Source organism: Aythya ferina (assembly GCF_964211825.1).
Source record: "Aythya ferina genome assembly, chromosome: 10".
Lineage (NCBI taxonomy): Eukaryota > Metazoa > Chordata > Aves > Anseriformes > Anatidae > Aythya > Aythya ferina.
This window is the reverse complement of record NC_140306.1, coordinates 21,433,841-21,451,052: the sequence shown is the minus strand read 5'-3', so window position 1 is coordinate 21,451,052 and position 17,212 is coordinate 21,433,841. Positions and strand designations below refer to the sequence as shown.

General features: G+C 34.0%; 1 protein-coding gene across 18 annotated transcripts in view; it reads left to right on the top strand.

Moving 5' to 3' along the window:
• The window catches only part of ERC2 (ELKS/RAB6-interacting/CAST family member 2), a 547,528-nt gene that overhangs the window by 206,616 nt on the left and 323,700 nt on the right, over positions 1 to 17,212 (top strand). For all 18 annotated transcript variants that reach the window (XR_014696351.1, XR_014696352.1, XR_014696353.1 and 15 more), the window contains one exon: positions 16,018 to 16,155. Coding sequence is in view for 3 of the 18 variants with exons in the window: in XM_084530654.1 (XP_084386780.1) it covers positions 16,018 to 16,155 (138 nt within the window). In the remaining 15 variants the exon portion in view is untranslated. The remainder of the gene's footprint in view (positions 1 to 16,017; positions 16,156 to 17,212) is intronic.

Sequence of the window (17,212 nt, the reverse complement as noted above, 5' to 3'; positions counted from 1 at the left end):
GAAAATCTAAACTGTTCAGCAGATGTTGATTAAAGGCATCTAAGTTGCTGCGTTTAACATTTCAGTTTAAGTTTAGTGGTGCTTTGATAGTTTATACATAGAAAGTCTGTCTGGCCTGCAGTAACTAATAGTGAAACTCAATATGTGCATTGTCTTTTGTGCTGCTATAAGTGCAAATATTAAATTACATCTCATAGTAACAAGAATCTTAGTTCCCTGATGAACAACATTTTGAGCATTTCAACTCTTGATATAAACCTATGTACCATATGCTAATTTAAAATGATTAAGAAAAGACGTCTTTAAAAGAAGGGGGAAGGGAGCAATGTTACCCTTCTGCTAAACTTTTCTTTCACATAAAGTCATTACATTGTCCCTTATATATGAACATGGATGCCTTCCATAACCAGTTGAGCTATAAGGTAACTTTCCAATGGAAAGGGTTTTATTATTTCTGATTAACTCCTGCCTCACTGCTTAAGTGTTTTTTTTTTTTTTTTTTTTTTTTTTAATTATTATTATTTTTGTTTGTTTGTTTTTAAACCTCTGGCACTTAAACAAACTCACATAAAATAGTTCCATGTGAAACTGGATTCTCTGTTGCAAGCTTTTGAATGCAATTTCTGAGGGCAGGAATGTTCTAGTGCAAATCAATACAGCTGTATTTAAGACATATAGCTATTGTTTATAGCAGCTAGGGGGCAGACCTTCATTTCTTTTCACTTTCAATGTAAAGGTTTTTTTTGCTTTTTTTTTTTTTTTTTTAATTAATATTTACCATTTTTAGTTCTTGCCTTTTCCCCCTTCAATTTGTCTGCCCTCTTACTCCTTAGGCTGAGAGTAAGGAAGTCTGAAGTTTTAAGATTTTTCCTCTGTCATTGTTGCTGTGCTGTATGGTTGTGATGTGCTAGATCCTTTATTTAGGATATTTTTACAGGAAAACTGGGAAATAGAATGTTAGAAAACCCTGAAATAACTTCTAAGGATATAGGGAGAGGTATGTAATTAAAATGACAGAGGTTTTAAAGCACTGTACTTGTTGTACCTTTTCTTTTCCTTCAGGTGTGAAATGCCTGTGATTCATAAGTTCTTTCCAATCACTTCTAAATTTAGAATTATGAACAGTGCATTTATCTGAAACTCTTTGGATTAAAGGAAGAATACTGAGATTTCTGTATGTTCTGGAACATATACATATCTTCTCTCAGCAAATTATTTGTGTGTATACCTAGTTATTATACCAAATATGTTTAATGTCATAATTTAGTTTTATGTAAAAACAAAATGTTATTATACAATTACCATAAGGAGATATATAATCACTATTAAAATGTAATTTATGGCCAGAGACCTTTAACAAAATTGGTATGCTGCAGTAAATGTTAGACATTTGCTATACTTCCAGTTGTATGTGGTCTGAATTACACTGGCCTGTAGAACAGTGTGATGTTTATATGTGCATTTATTGTGCTTTGCTTAAACTTTTGTATCTTTCATAGCTTTCTGTTGGAATCAGAACTATAAGAATTACTTAGATGAGAGTTGTATTGAGTTCAAACCTTACAAGACATGTTAAATACATTTTTTTTAAACTTAGCAGGAAAGAAAATAAAAGTATTTTCTTTCACTCAGCCTCATGATTTAAATGGTAACCCTAAACATGAATAGAAAAATATAGAGATGTTAGCAAAGCCAATACAGAAATTCTAAAAGTATTGTTTTACGTATGTACATAAATAAAGAGTATATGAAAAATAGAACTGAAAAATTGGAAGATTTCTTGATCATGGTATAGTTTAAATTTGGTGACAATTCTTTAGTTGGATTGTTCACCTAGCAGGAATGATAGCAGAACAGTGACTGTCAAGATTAGAGGTACATGTATTTTATTACAAACTATATTTCTGCAGTAAAAATGAAAAGAATGAACATAAGAGAAAAAGATTAAAAGTGAAAAGTCCTGCAGGTAATCAGATAGTTTCCAAATACTGCTTGAAGAAGTTGATTGAAGGAGTTGATTGAAGAAGTATGAAAAATTATAAATGGGCAACTGCAGTGAAGATTAGGAGGATTTGCTAGGAGTGAGAAGACAGATTTTCATCTCAGAGATATTCCTCCTCAGTATTTTAATTTAGAAAATATTCTTCAATATTAGAAAAAAAATGTATAACTGCAAATGGTGAAAGGAAATGGTGACTATCCAGAAAACAAAATTTGAAGTGTGTTAATTCCAGGAGGCTGAATGAATGGTAAATACCATGTTAGAAGAGTATTTGCAGTGGGATGTGGTAGAAAAAATTGCCAATGCAGTCTGTAGAAAAACTGGGTATCAGAACATAGGATAATAAACTCTCTTTAGATTGCTGTTTGGTTATCATATTTGAAAAACTGTTAGATTTCTGACATCTCATTTTAAGAATAATGATGTAAATGTGAAGGGATATGACAAAAAAAAAAAAAGATACTTGACAATGAAAGGTATCTGGCTAAAATTAATCATGCTTAGTTTTTTATTCTAATATTCTGAGGTTATCAATATTATAAAAGAGGAGCAATTATATTTGAACAGTGTAAAACTTGTAAGTAGCATGAAATCAGATTGCCAAAGAGATCTGTTAAGTGAGTAGATAGTCTTCAAATGGCAAGGGAAATCCAGTTACCATAGGTTTTTTGATGTTAGGTAATATAGGCCATAGTTCAGGAAAGGATCTTAGGGTATCATAGTCCATTTCACTGGCCACAAACAGGATCCAACAGAGATTCTTACAGTGAAGGAAAGAAATGCATTTTCTCCAGGGATTAAAGCTTATGCATGGTACTCTAAAAAAGGCTTCTTGCCTCCCTACCTTACAACTTACTCAACCTTTTCACTTTGAAATGCAGTACAGTTTGCCAGGTTTCTAGCTGTTATTTAGGAGAACTCTAGATAATGTCTCTTTAGTGGGGGGGGAAAAAAAAAGCTTTATATGGATGTCTGTGTTTTCCTTTCATAAGTATGTAAAATCGTAACTCAGGATGGTTATTGTAAATCATTCCTTCTGTTGGTTTTTCTGAACTATTTAGTCATTTGCTGATGAAGACTCTTTTTTTCTGTTTTAGTCCCTTTTTTCCATTGATAAATGCTTTGTGTTAATGTATCAATACTACGCTGTTCTTCAATAACTGTGTAGAATTTAATAACAAGTTGTAAAGTGAAATACTTTTATTTAAAATTAGGTAGAAAGCCTCTTAGTTTCATTGTTGTTATACTTGGGAAAGCAAAACCTAAATCTGTTTTCAGAACAGATTGGTCTTCTATTTTAAAGCTCATGTTATTGTTTTATTTTATATATATTTCAATTCATATATTTGTGTGTTTCAAAATTATGCACACAGCATATGCATCTGTGATGTATTCACTCTGAAATATATCCATACTATCATCTGACTGGCTCTTGTTCTCTTTCTGCAGCTTCCTCTTGGAGTAGCTATTGTTACTTTTTCCTTTGTAGCTTCCCTTTTCAGTATTCCCTGTTGCCCAACAGGGAAGTTGTCTATACAACTTACCTGCTGCCTCTCTCTTCCATTAACTGTATGAGAACTGTAATTTTTTAATCTGGGCAGAGGCCCCCCCAAGTCTTCCCAATTGATACAGATATTATAGGAATGGCAAGACTAACAGTGATATAGCTTTTGATTTATATCATCTTAAAGAATTTGTACTAAAACTAAGAGTGCGCCAAAGCAGCTTTCTTTCTACATTCAATTTTATGGTAAAGCATATTCAAGCCAGCTTCTATAGTTTGCATTTTGCATGATGTAAGTTTTCCATGCAAAATCTTCTTGAAAAATCCTTACATAAACGAACATGTCCTATTTTATATGCAGCTACACCAAATAATGCAAAACTGACAAAATTGACAAAAACCTGACAAAATATACATCTTCAAATACCTGGAATATATGATTGATCAGAAAGGTCTTATTTTTCTAGGTTGGAGAAATAATACCTGTAATATTTTCAGGCGGTCTGAATGCGCAATTGGGTAGACTTCAAAAGATAAATAATAGACTATGCTTAAAATTAATAAATAAAAAATCTACAGTTGGCCATTACCCTGTAGCATGTAAAATGTGAGATATAGGAATTCATACCCAACCCAACCCGAAAATCTGGCCACGAATGGTTGTTATAAGAAGCATTATATTGTTAAGAATGAGTGTCCACCTCTTTGTGTATCGTAACTGAAATTATGTGTTAGTCCATTTTGTATTATTATCTTTACTATCCGGAAAATACCTATTACATTTTGAATTATATCACAATAAATACATATAATGAGAACAAAAACTTTTCAATGGTTGTCTGACAAGACTCTGAGTCCTGCTTGGAAGAGTCCAAGAGTCAAGCTGTTTTGTTCTGAGAATTTATTGGTCCCTGAAGAGGAGACAGAGACTGAGTATTTCCAGATACACAAGTGGATATTATCAGTCCAGGCTTCCTTTGGCCAGCTTCCTGGTGAAGGTTAATTTTAGCATTAAGTTCCAGCTCTTTCTCAGCTGGAGTCTGGCAACAGAAGCCAAGCTTTGAGTCCAGGAACTCCTTTTTGTGTGACAGCCTTCTCCTCTCTTGGCGCAGTTTGCCCACTGACCAGCTTTTATAGCCCCGTAAAAGTATCAGCTGACTTGAGGGCAGATCTCTTCCATAAGCACCCCTAGGGGGGATTTCTTTTCTCTACATGAAAAATCAGCTACTTTGTTCCTAAGGCTTGTTTTCTCTGAATCCTTCCTGTACCAGTACATTTGAATCCTGTATTATGGGAGAGATCTAGAATCACACAGTAAGTAAAGAGGATGAAGTATTTCCTGCAGTGATTGTGCAATAATAATACTAAAAACATTTGTATTGGAGGAAAATATTTTCATTCTTTGACCCCCCAATTACAGTTGCACTGAGTATGTTCTACCAATTTTGCTTCGGTTCCTTGGTGTAGGATGTTCTTCTGTTCCAGCAGTAGGATGCTGTCGGTTTCTATATTCATATCTACATGAGATAGGCTGATGTTTCTGATTACAGAATAAAAACTTTTTTTTTGTGTTCACATGTAATAATCCTTTGTTAGAGATACTGTCCAGACAGCACGGCCGCATAAACCGAGTAAATGATATACATTTTCTCCTAGTGATCAACAGTTCATAGATTCTTTTCCTTCTTTATTCCTTCTTTTCTCTCCCAAATTAAAGGACATATATATTTTTCTTTTTTAATTAGGTAAACTTCCAGTCCTGTGGATTTTTTTTTTTTAACTGTATATTGTAATGATGTTATATGCCTCTGTACTATTTTAATTATTTTACTAGTATTTGGTTGATATTACATCTGGTCAACAGATTGAGGAACTTAATCATAAAGAGCATATTATGACATGGGAAATATATACCCATTAGGCAAATACATTTCTTGATTCTACTATTGGACTGCTTGCTTTCTTCAGGCTATTTCAGGAAAGTGTAATTACTGTGTTACATCAGTTCAGAAGCTTGCTAGCAATCTAACTTTCACGTCTTCATTAATCATATTCCTTTTCTTTGCACTTTACAACCATACTGTGATTGGTGATTGTTACGAGTGGACTATTAGATGGATGGACTGATGAAGTCAATGTATCGGACTAAACTGCTTAGTAGCAAGAATGTCTTCTAGACCACAAAATATCCCTGTGTTTCTTGATCAGTTGCTCCTTAGCACACAGATTTGGTGTAAGCAAACCTCACAAAACACTTGTAAATGAATGAGTTCTTCTGTTTCACCACATCAGTTATTTTTATTTTTTTTTCATTGGTGGATGGTAAAAGCTGTTAGAAATCATTGTCCAGACTTCATTGATGCTTTTTTTTTTTTTTTAAATCCTCTTAAAAGACAATTACTTATATTTAAGAGTAGAAAAAATTGTATATGAAAATTTTAGCCATTTGAGAGTGTCATAGGGGAAGAGGGTAAAGGGTGCTGTCTGGGGTGAATAGAAAAAATGAATAGTCAATTCCAATTGCTACCAAAATGGGAAGGAACAGACCTGGGTCACTCACATGAGAAGTCCTGGAAGAATTCTCTGGAAGTTAAACTATGGGATTAAAGGTCTCTAAGGACCTATGGAGTACTAATAATATAATAACAAGAAAGAAATTCTGTTTTTACCTACTTGGAAAATTCTGGCTAATGTGTGAATAATTTTTGAGTACCCTCCTAAACATATAATTTTACTAAAAATAATTTTACTAAGAAATCCCCTTTCCAAAAGGTATTTTAATTTGGTTTGTTCTGCTTGTTAGGAACTAACAGCTTGATATATGTTCATTATTATTTGTTCAATATACTCTGTATTGTCTGTCACGATAAGAAGCCATGTAATAGGCATACATGTAATTAAGCTGTCCATGATAAAGTTCTGGATAATCTACATTTATAGACAAAAATTGTAGATTACTGATCCACAGACCTGAAACAGATATTAGTCACCATTTTTTTCCACCCTCTGCTGCAAAAAGAAAAAAACTCTAATTGCCAGAAGAAAAAAAGAAATGTATTATTATGAGAACAAATTAAACAAAAGCAAATAGATAAAGGAACAAGCTCCGGAAAGATCTGATCTGGGATTGCTGAAATGTTAGTTTTAAATACAGAGGAACATGGGTCTAATACTGACCTTGTATATATGCTGTATAGCACTTGTATTTGTAAAAGAAGGTATTTAAATCATTGCTTTCAATTTTTGTTTCATATTCAACATCATAAGGAATTAGCCATGCACACTGCATTGCATATTTCTTCATCAGTGCATGCAGATGATAATCTTATCTGATGTCCTGTTGATGCTACTGTAATTGTACACAGCTTCATTGTTGTTGCTTGTGAACAAACAAAAACTGATTTGCCTTCTTTTCGGTATTATTTCATGCCCAGTGCAAATAAGTAATATGTGCCTTGATTATATCAATTTGTGTTTCTATTAACTTTTTATGTAGGTTAATTTGCAGTTTGCATCTGAATCCTTTATTTAGTATGTTAGTGTCAGTTTTTGCAGGTTAACAAGAAATTGGAGAAAAAAATATGAATGAATACTTTCATAAAATCTTGGATAGTGCTGGAAGCGGTCATGAGCGCCAAGTGAGCATTCTTCACTTTAGCTCAGAGTTTCAGCTTATTCACAATACTTATTTGTAAAGAATTTATTCTAACCACTGAGCAAGGCAGACATCAAATTCACATGCAGTCTTTCACAACTGCCTTTACATGGAGCCTTGCCTAACAAAATCGATAGTATGTCATCCCAAGACTTGATATTCTTCTCTATGACATGGTAAACTTGGCTGACTTAACACGTCAGTGTTTATTGCAAGAGACAGCATAAACCCATGGGGTGTAGTTTCTCCATGAGTTCTTGGTTGGCATTGTCAATTTTGTATAAGTTTAGTATTTTGGAAGTATAGAGAAAGGTGTGTCTAGCTAGAGAAATCTAAGTTATTGGCTTGCATTATTTTATTGGAGCTTTTCATACAAAAATGTTTTAAAAAGGTACTATATGCATTAATACAATAAATGGTACAATAAGATCTAACAACATTTAGAGAAAAACAAAGGTGAATTGATTTCACAAAGAAAAATGTCATGTCACAAATGATTTAGCTTTATTTTCGGAATGATTTTATATTGCAATGTTTCTAGGAAGACACAAATTAAAATTTGAAGCCTTATTTTGCTTAAATACTGTTCCTGGCCCAAAGCACTTTATGCTTTGTTAAAGTCAAGGTGGCATGAAAATTGGCAGCTTCAGACGAAGCAAAAGGGAAGGTGACATTAGATAAAATGGGCACTATGTGGTTCTTACTAACATAAATGTGGTTTAAACAAGTATTTGATGTTGTAAAAATACATGTAATGAATAACCATAATTAATTTTCAAACCACAATGTTAATCTAATCAATGGAAAAAACGATGAGCTTGAAGATGCAGAAAATATGTTGTGTAGAAATATCAGCACTTTGGAGGGAAAAAAGTGTACTTCAGGAAGAAATATTCTGTTATTATTGTTTTCTGGTTTCTTATAATGGTTTTGCATCTTTTCAGTTTAAGCTTGTGAAGCAGAGCAAAATTCTGAAGTATTATTTATTTACGTTCCTGCCTGAATTGTGCGAGTGGGGAAGGTAGCACCAGGGTAATTACCAGATCATGCCACTTCTCTATTGCTCTTGTCATCAGGTTACTGTGAGAGCTGATGGCTGAAGCAGCATGTGATTCATTAGCTTCTTTGGGATGGTCACTGTGCAGCTGTGCTTTGCTACTTTGAGCTGTAGTCCTGAAGGTAGTGTTAAGGAAGTGGAAGTGGATTCAAACTGAATTGGAAGGAATCTGAATCCAAGGAAGGAAATTGGAAGGAAACTGAATCCAAGGAAGTGGATTCAAACTGATCAATCAGTCATGAAAACCATACAAACCCATTGATTTGGAGACTTTCTCCTTGGGTGCCAGTCTAAGCAAGGCTACAAATGTGCTACTTTCCTCCAAACTTACCACCTGAAGTGATTATCTGGAAACTTGACTGGGTTCTTTTTTTTTTTTTTTTTTTTTTTTCCTTTCCCTCTTCTTTCTACATTTCTGTATCAGATGAGGTAATGTATGCTAAAAGGTAACATAAAATTTATGGACAGCTTTACAAGAAATACCATTGCTGTGTCTGATTTAGTTATTCGCTATCATATTGAGAATGTTGGACTGAACTGGTCTTTGGGCTAAGATCTCTGATGTTTAAGGAAATATCTTGTGGGACAAAATAAAGAAGAAATATAAAGCTAAAAGATACTATTGATCCGTGTGACATTTTGTAATCTGAAGTTATCACGATGGGACTGTTACTCCAATTTGGAGAATATAAATTTGGAAGACAGTAAAAGGAAGCTTTATTCTATTGAGAAATAATCAAGAATTTTGATAGTTATTGAAGCTGCTGATGAAATCTAAGAGTATTTTAGCATGTAATGATAAGCTTAGCAAGCCTTTTTCTAATTACCTTGGTAAAAACAAAGATTAGTGCAAAATTTGTACTTTAGTAAAGTTGCAAGCAGCAAAACTTTTTTTAAAAATGTTTTAAGGATTTTTATATTATATTATAACTTCTCAATATAACATTCATTTTAATGTTCGGAACCTACACGTATTTTGAATTTTGAAATAAAATTCTCCAAATACTTATTAAACATTAAAAGAGGAGAGTACATCTTACCAAAAAGAAGTGAGAAAATGATCTGATGGCTGGATGAAGCTGTCAGTCCTTAAAACTATTGGTCTACCCAGTCAGTACAGTAAAGGAGCATTTCTGCCTCACAAATACGCAGCCTGCCAGCACTCTGACAAATAAAGTGCCCAAATGTAGCCAAAAGTATGGATCTTACCTGCAAATGTGTAAGTACAAAGAATACCTCCTCATTAAAAATATTACTTATATCACCCTATAATTCATCTTATTCCCAACTTAAATATTTTGAGGGAGCATATTTTATGTTTTTGTGTCTATTATTGTCTTTTTATCCTTACTAAAACAATGAACAGAATGACAATTAGCCATTCTTAACAACTCTAAAGCCTTAACATGATTTGCTAAACAAGCACACCTGATATACTAATCGGGCTATTATTTCCATCTGACTTTCAAAAACTTTTAAGTGTGAAGTACTTTTCAACTAATAATTCAGGATTATGAAAAAGAGGTAACATTAAAATATATTAAAATATCCTTTATATGACCATACTTGACCTATTTTCTATATAAAATCAAGTCCTCTAAGAATGAATATTTCTAAATTTTTTAATCTGATTATATCCATCAAATGCAAAGTGACAAAGATGAAAACTATGACTCAAATGGATATAACAGTATTAATTTCACAGTATGTAAGAAGATTGAAAATGTTTTATATTTCAGATTGTATATTTCAGAATAAATCTGTATCACTGTCCTGTGGAGATGAAAATTCTCCATCTTAATCTTAAATCACAGGAAATCTAAATTTTACAAGTAGTTTTCTGCATAACTAAATTGTAGATTATGATAAATTAGCCACGTCTTTTTTCATACAAACCTGCATACCTTAGATAGAGCTGGTTACATTAAGTATCTTTGGCAAGGAACAATGATTTGCTTATCTATTAATCTAACAGTGTGACCAGCAGGGCTAGGAAGGTGATCGTCCCCCTGTACTCGGCTCTGGTGAGGCCACACCTCGAGTACTGTGTTCAGTTTTGGGCCCCTCACTACAAGAAGGACATGGAGGTGCTTGAGCGGGTCCAGAGAAGGGCGACGAAGCTGGTGAGGGGCCTGGAGAACAAGTCCTACGAGGAGCGGCTGAGGGAGCTGGGCTTGTTCAGCCTGGAGAAGAGGAGGCTCAGGGGTGACCTTATTGCTCTCTACAGATACCTTAAAGGAGGCTGTAGCGAGGTGGGGGTTGGTCTGTTCTCCCACGTGAGTGGTGACAGGATGAGGGGGAATGGGTTTAAGTTGCGCCAGGGGAGTTTTAGGCTGGATGTTAGGAAGAACTTCTTTACCAAAAGGGTTGTTAGACATTGGAACAGGCTGCCCAGGGAAGTGGTGGAGTCACCATCCCTGGAAGTCTTTAAAAGATGTTTAGATGTAGAGCTTAGGGATATGGTTTAGTGGGGACTGTTAGTGTTAGGTCAGAGGTTGGACTCAATGATCTTGAGGTCTCTTCCAACCTAGAAATTCTGTGATTCTGTGATTATCTGTCTACTGTCTGTTTACCTATTTAAAAGGAAAAACCCAAGTGGAAGGTAGCAATACGGAAGCACTTTTGGGCCATCTCTTTTTGACAGTTCTGCATTGTCAAACTGCTGAAGCAAAGATGTCTCCTTAATAAGCTCATTTTATTAATTGAAATTGTACTGAAAATGAATAAATATGTTTGGGTCATATCATGAATGTCAGTGGAAAACTATGGAACCAAAGATCCCACACACACCCCTGCCCAGGGTGAAAATTCAAATAGTTGCTTTTGAACTTGTTAATGTAGTTTTTGAAATACTCTGACTAACATGGTATTTAATAACTACACATCATTGGGTAAAAATTTCAGACAGCAAATATATAGTGCTTTCCAAGAACTATTCACGTCTTTTGTGCTTTCAGTAGTAGTGTTTTTATTGGTATGGTAGGGATTTTTTTTTTTTTTCATTCTAACTGGTCATTCAGGCTAAAGATGTGTGTTTCATTGGAAATGCACGGAGAAATGCACACAAAAATAAGTGGAGGTATTAGGATGTCTTTAGATGCATTTCTTGTACTGAGTCTCTACCAAAGCCAGTTTTACATTCTGGAATATACTGAAATGTATCTGACAAGAAGTATTTGCATTATGAAACAGAACATTTGCCATGAGTCATACCAATAAAAAAAACAAAACATGTAAGTAGACATTTAGAGTATTTGCATATTTCTAATCATTTTTAGTTTAGATTAATAGCTATGGGTTTGTTTTGTCTTCTGTTATGTATGTCCAGGAGGGAGCAGCTACCATCTGAAAATACATACTATTATACTAAATAATACTGTAATACTACTGTAATACTATATATACTAAAATAATACTGCTCGTGTTGGATGAATGCTTTTGTTTATTAAAACATTGTTTTTCTTGTAATTCCATTGACTGTTTATCATACATTGTTAATGATTTGGAAATTACTCAATAGAATTTATTTTCGTAAAATAATATGTTTTGGTTTTTTTTTGTAAGTAATGGAAATGATATATGCAAAAGTTTAGTTTCATTCCCCATGTTTCAATTTTAAATGGAACTGATTTTATTGATCTACTTCACTGGAATAGATGTGATGTTTCTTGTAATATGAAACAAACTTCACAGAGTTCTGTCCAGAGAAATTTAGAATTTAGCAAAATGAGTTTTAGAATTAAAAATGCCAGAGTTAAAATGTCAGTGTTGCAAAGTATTTGTTGTCTAAGTTATTGAAAATTCAGACATTTTCAAGAGAGAAAAAAATATGTGAAGGTAAGTGTAAGTATATAGCTTTACAATTTCACTAGCTGGGCCCAGGAAGTCTCTGATATATTTTGTTATGTTTTAAAGTCCTACATTGTAATGCATATCCCTAAAGGCAAGTTGTTATATCTTTGGACACTTTCTTAGATTATTTAATTTTCTTGCATATTCCAGTGTGCAGTACCTTAATCTGGATAATGAAAGTAATTTTCTTTCAAGTACTTGGTTTACTGTAGAGTTCTGAAGCCTGTCTGCGCATGAGATTTAATTTAATCCCTTGAGCATTTAAGAAGCATTCCTGAGACTGTCACCCAAAAGTGGCAAGATTAGTACTTGTTTATTGACAGAGTGTCCCATAGGAAAGACATTTATCTGTAAGGATGTTGTTTTTCCAAATAGAAATAATGTCTATCTGGGAATATATGCACTTCGTGAAGTACAGAAAGAGTGGAGTGCAATGCCTTTTCACGTAGCTCATGGTACAGTGACACAGCAGTTTACAAAGGTAAAAATTACATGTTGACAAAACTACATAGGAACTACATAGGAACTCATTTCATATCAGGTAAGAATATAAATGGTTGAGGATTAAGGAAGACATAACAGTCCTTGTCATAACATGAATGCTCAAAAACTATAAATCAGCAATAAAATCATATTCTTATGCCTGTGCCCAATGTATATTAGATGATATTGTTTACCAGAGGGTTTATTTTGTTCCTTCTGGGTTTAAGAAAAAAAAAAAGGTGGTAGGGTGGGGGTAGGGGGAGAGGGAGAGAACTCAATCATATTTTGTGTTCCAAGATTTTAGCATCAGAGACTGCTCAATCTCTGGCTTTTCTAATCTTTTTGAGAACTTTGTGATTAACTATCATAAAATTTGGCCTGCGTTAGCAGATCTTTACTAATCCTGTGCCCATCCCAACAAACAAAAACTCTGTGGTACTGATTCTCTTTTCACAATGTGGTCCTGTTCCCATCAATGCATTTTCTTTGGATTTATATAGCACAAAAAGAAGAATAATCAGATCCTTTCCTCTTGTTTTTATCTCTAGACTATGCATCAAATGACTTCTTTTAAAGCAGTTGTGATTCAATGGGGATGTTTTTAATTTGCTGCCTATTCTCTTTACCTCTGAGGAAAGAATTTTGTAGATGCTGAATAATTTTAGAACATGTTTTCTTGGTTAAGAGTTGGATCATATTTTAAATTAGTTTTAAGAGGAAGGAAATCATGTAAATGCTGTGGAATTCAGATAAGCACTGTGCATAGGAAATAAGTACTTTAATTTAGGGTGCCTAGAATTGGTAGGTCAAGCTGATGATAATAAAGGACCAGATCTTAACTTTGTTTCAAAGAACACGTAATCAATATTCACTCTCCTGTGTTATTTCCTCTTCGCTCGAGATTTTATTTTGGTTAAGTTGAAGAGTGCAATTGCTTAGATATTCCACTGGGTGTCATGAGGCAGTTGTTAGAATCGTCAATACTTGTAAGAAAGTAAAGAAAGAAACAGTGTGCAGTCTGCTGAATGCCAGCTAATGTAATTTTAGATGTGACTAATACACATGCCATAAAATAAAAAGTTCTTAACTCATTAACACATGTATCTTATTTCTGTATCTGTATAAAACATACACAGGAAGAAAAATATTACTAGAGATCATTTACAAGAACTATTCTGTGCCAGGTCTTCACCAAAACCTTTTTATATATACCTTAGTGTTTTATAGCTTACAGAACAAGTGGATTTTTTTGTCCATAGTAGTAATTTGATGTACCAAGCCATGTATGTAAATATTAATAATAAAAACAAAATATTTAAATTTATCACACTGACATAAAGACTTTCCAATTGAAAAGTGCTCCTTCAAATAGACTCTCAAATTTTATTTTAATATATATTTTATATTTTATTATATATATGTATATACTTATATTTATATATTTTATTTTATTTTCCCTTGATTTCTCTTTAAATTTACATTTTTTTGAACTTTATAAAATGCACAAAGCTGTACTCTGGATTTTATAATTTGTTAATTATTGGTCTATATGATAAAACTTAAGTTCAGCCTTTTTTTTCCTGCACATGTATAACACTGGAAAAGAGGTGGAGAATTTTACCAAAGTAAAACCCAAATTAAAATGGTTCTGATTACAGTGATAGATTATTTATTTTTATTATTATTATTTTTTTGCACATTGGGAACCAAATTGTTTTTTATGATTGTAATTGTTGAATTCTATGGAGCCGCTCATGCATAGAATTCATCTTTAGGTTTGTAACAGAGTATTTAAATCTGGTTTAAAAATAATTATGAAGGATCCTGCCTAAGTTAAAGTCTGAATTGCTTTATATGTAAATGATGCTGGCTATGAGAAACATTACATTTTTTGATGAAAGGAACAGCAAACTTAATGTGGCTTCATAGTATTTTATGTAATGTCTGTTTTTTCTGTAAGAATAAATTGAGTATATCTGGCTTTTTTTCAGTTTTATCTTTTTTTTTTTTTTTTTTCCTCCTCCGTAATAACTGTACATTAAGAAATTATGGTTTTTATCTAATCTTTGGCATCTTTAGGACATAGGAAATTTGAATTTGCTGAACAGTTTTTTTTTCTTATTCTTTAAGACTGGGTGATTAGTATTACTGTAAGAATATTATACACTGCTTATAAGAATGAAGACAGTCATTTATTTTCAGTTATGCTGTTCCCTAGAATTTAAAGTCTCTGTATTTAAACCCTTTAACAGATTTTGGGACCCAGGTGCTGGACTCGATCCTTGTGCGTCCCTTCTAACTCCGATATTCTCTGCTTCTGTGAAACAGTCAATATGTGGTCAACTTTATGCACAAGTTATAAGTGCATAGGTACTATCAGGGACAGGAAGCCTGCAATGATTGCTTGGCTTATCTAGAATGTATTATGGAAAAATAAGGATTTTATTAAAATGTCTAAAATACATTGGGTACCATTTTTGGTGCCTTCCTTAGTTGGACCTTCTTGTGCCCAGAGGTTCAGTCTTGGTATCTGATGAGTGTGAAGATGTTCAGCATCTACACTACTCCCCAGCTTCTAATAACACTTTCCCATCTAAACTGCTCTGTACCTCAAGTAAGAGTGAAAGGGCAGGAGTTTTTTGTTTGTTTGTTTTTATGTAACTCTCGGTAACTATCAACTGGTACTATCAGATCTCTGTCCAGATGAGTTTCTTTTACAGCAGGGCATCATGGAGGAAGAGGTTGTTAGAGAAGTAGGTTATCATCTTTCCTCTTTCTCACTTTGTGGCTCACTGAACTTGCTTTGCCTCTCTCTTTCTTTGTCTTTATTGTAACTAGAATTATCTAAAGGGGCCATTCCATGCATACTTTGAATTACTGAGATAATGCAGTACTTTTAACTAAAATGATTAATATCAGAAAATATTTAAATAGTATAATAGCTGACTGCACTGAGATTTTATTTCATTTAATAGAAAATACCATTAAAGAAAATAAGGGCAGATAATGATAGGGCAAGGGAGAATGGTTTTGAACTAAAAGGGAAGATGTAGATTAGATGTCAGAAGGAAATTCTCATGCAGTGGGTGGTGAGGCTGCCCAGAGAAGCTGCACAGGCTGCCCAGAGAAGCTGTGGATGCCCCATCCCTGGAGGTGTTCGAGGCCAGATTAGATGAGGTCCTGGGCAGCCTAGGTGTCCCTGCCCAGGGCACGGGGCGGTTGGAACTAGGTGGTCTTTAAGGTTTCTTCCAGCTCATATGATTCTATGATTTTGTGGCAAAGGAAAACAAGAGAAGACAGAAGTTAAAAACTGTTCACATTACATTGTGTAGAAACCTAGTAGTATATTGTGGCATGTGTATTTTATGTACAATGTGTATACATTCAGTTGATCCTATCACCCAAGTCGTTGTTTAAATGCTAAGACAAGGTTGATGAATATTATGATCTGGTTTTATTTTCAGATTGAAAATCTACAGGAGCAACTTAGGGACAAAGACAAACAACTAACTAATCTAAAAGACAGAGTGAAGTCATTGCAGACGGATTCTAGTAACACAGACACAGCACTAGCAACCTTAGAAGAAGCACTATCAGAAAAGGTAATATTTTCTTGTGCAACAGCATTATGTGCTGCTCCTGTGGGTGAAGCATGTCCAGAAAATGTCTTTTTAAGTTGGTCCGGCATCTGCAACAAAACCTATGAGCCTTGCCAGGAAAGCAGGTGGCTCTGTTCTGGCACAATGGGCAAAGAGTGTTTCCTGGCTGATGAACTGAAACAGGATTCTGAGGTACCGATGGATGTCCTTTTAAATGAGGATGAAGTGATCAGCTCAGAACATGGGAAGATTTTTGCCTTAGTAGAAGGTTGGTAGTGGTTGTTCCCCGCATGAATAGAAAGACATGGACACCTGACTGAAAGAAGGGAGAGTTTGGGGTATTTTAATGGCTTTGTGATCTTGATTATCTTGTTCTTTTGCCTGTTAAACAGAGCCAAACTGAAGAGCCATCATCGACAATACCAACTGTTACTTCGGCTTGTTCTCAGCTCTATCGGCTTACTACACTTAAATTATAGGAGAAACCAAACAGACAAACTGGAGAATTGTATTTCTTTTCCACCTTAAAAAACAACATACTTTTAATTTGAAAATTCCTAAGTTGGAGAGATAAATCTGGCCTATTTAATGTAGTGGCAACATTCCCACTAATTTTAGCAATTTCCGGATTTTTCTACCAGTTAACTTTGAATAGGAGCATAATCTGAATGAATTTGTGCCAAAAAAAAAATAATTAGTATAAATACTCACTTTTTGTGCCTAACAGATTTCAATATAAATCACTTCAGTATACACAGATGAACACAACTAATTAAAATGTTAAGTGATGTTCTGCAGTGCCTAATCTGATGAAGGCATTTATGGCTCTATGTGCATTTAAAATGTTACTGTGGTGTTGGCACTATTACCTAAATTGCTAATGTTAAATTTTTGATTTCTTTGTACATTTAATCACCTAATATTTGGTCAATGGGGTGAGGTGGGGGGGGGTGGGGGAACATGCTTGGCATTATTTCCGTTACTTTATATGGATAACTTTTTCAGTAAACTTACAGAGTTTATGCAGGAAAGTAAGTATGTGCATATCGTTAATGTCTCT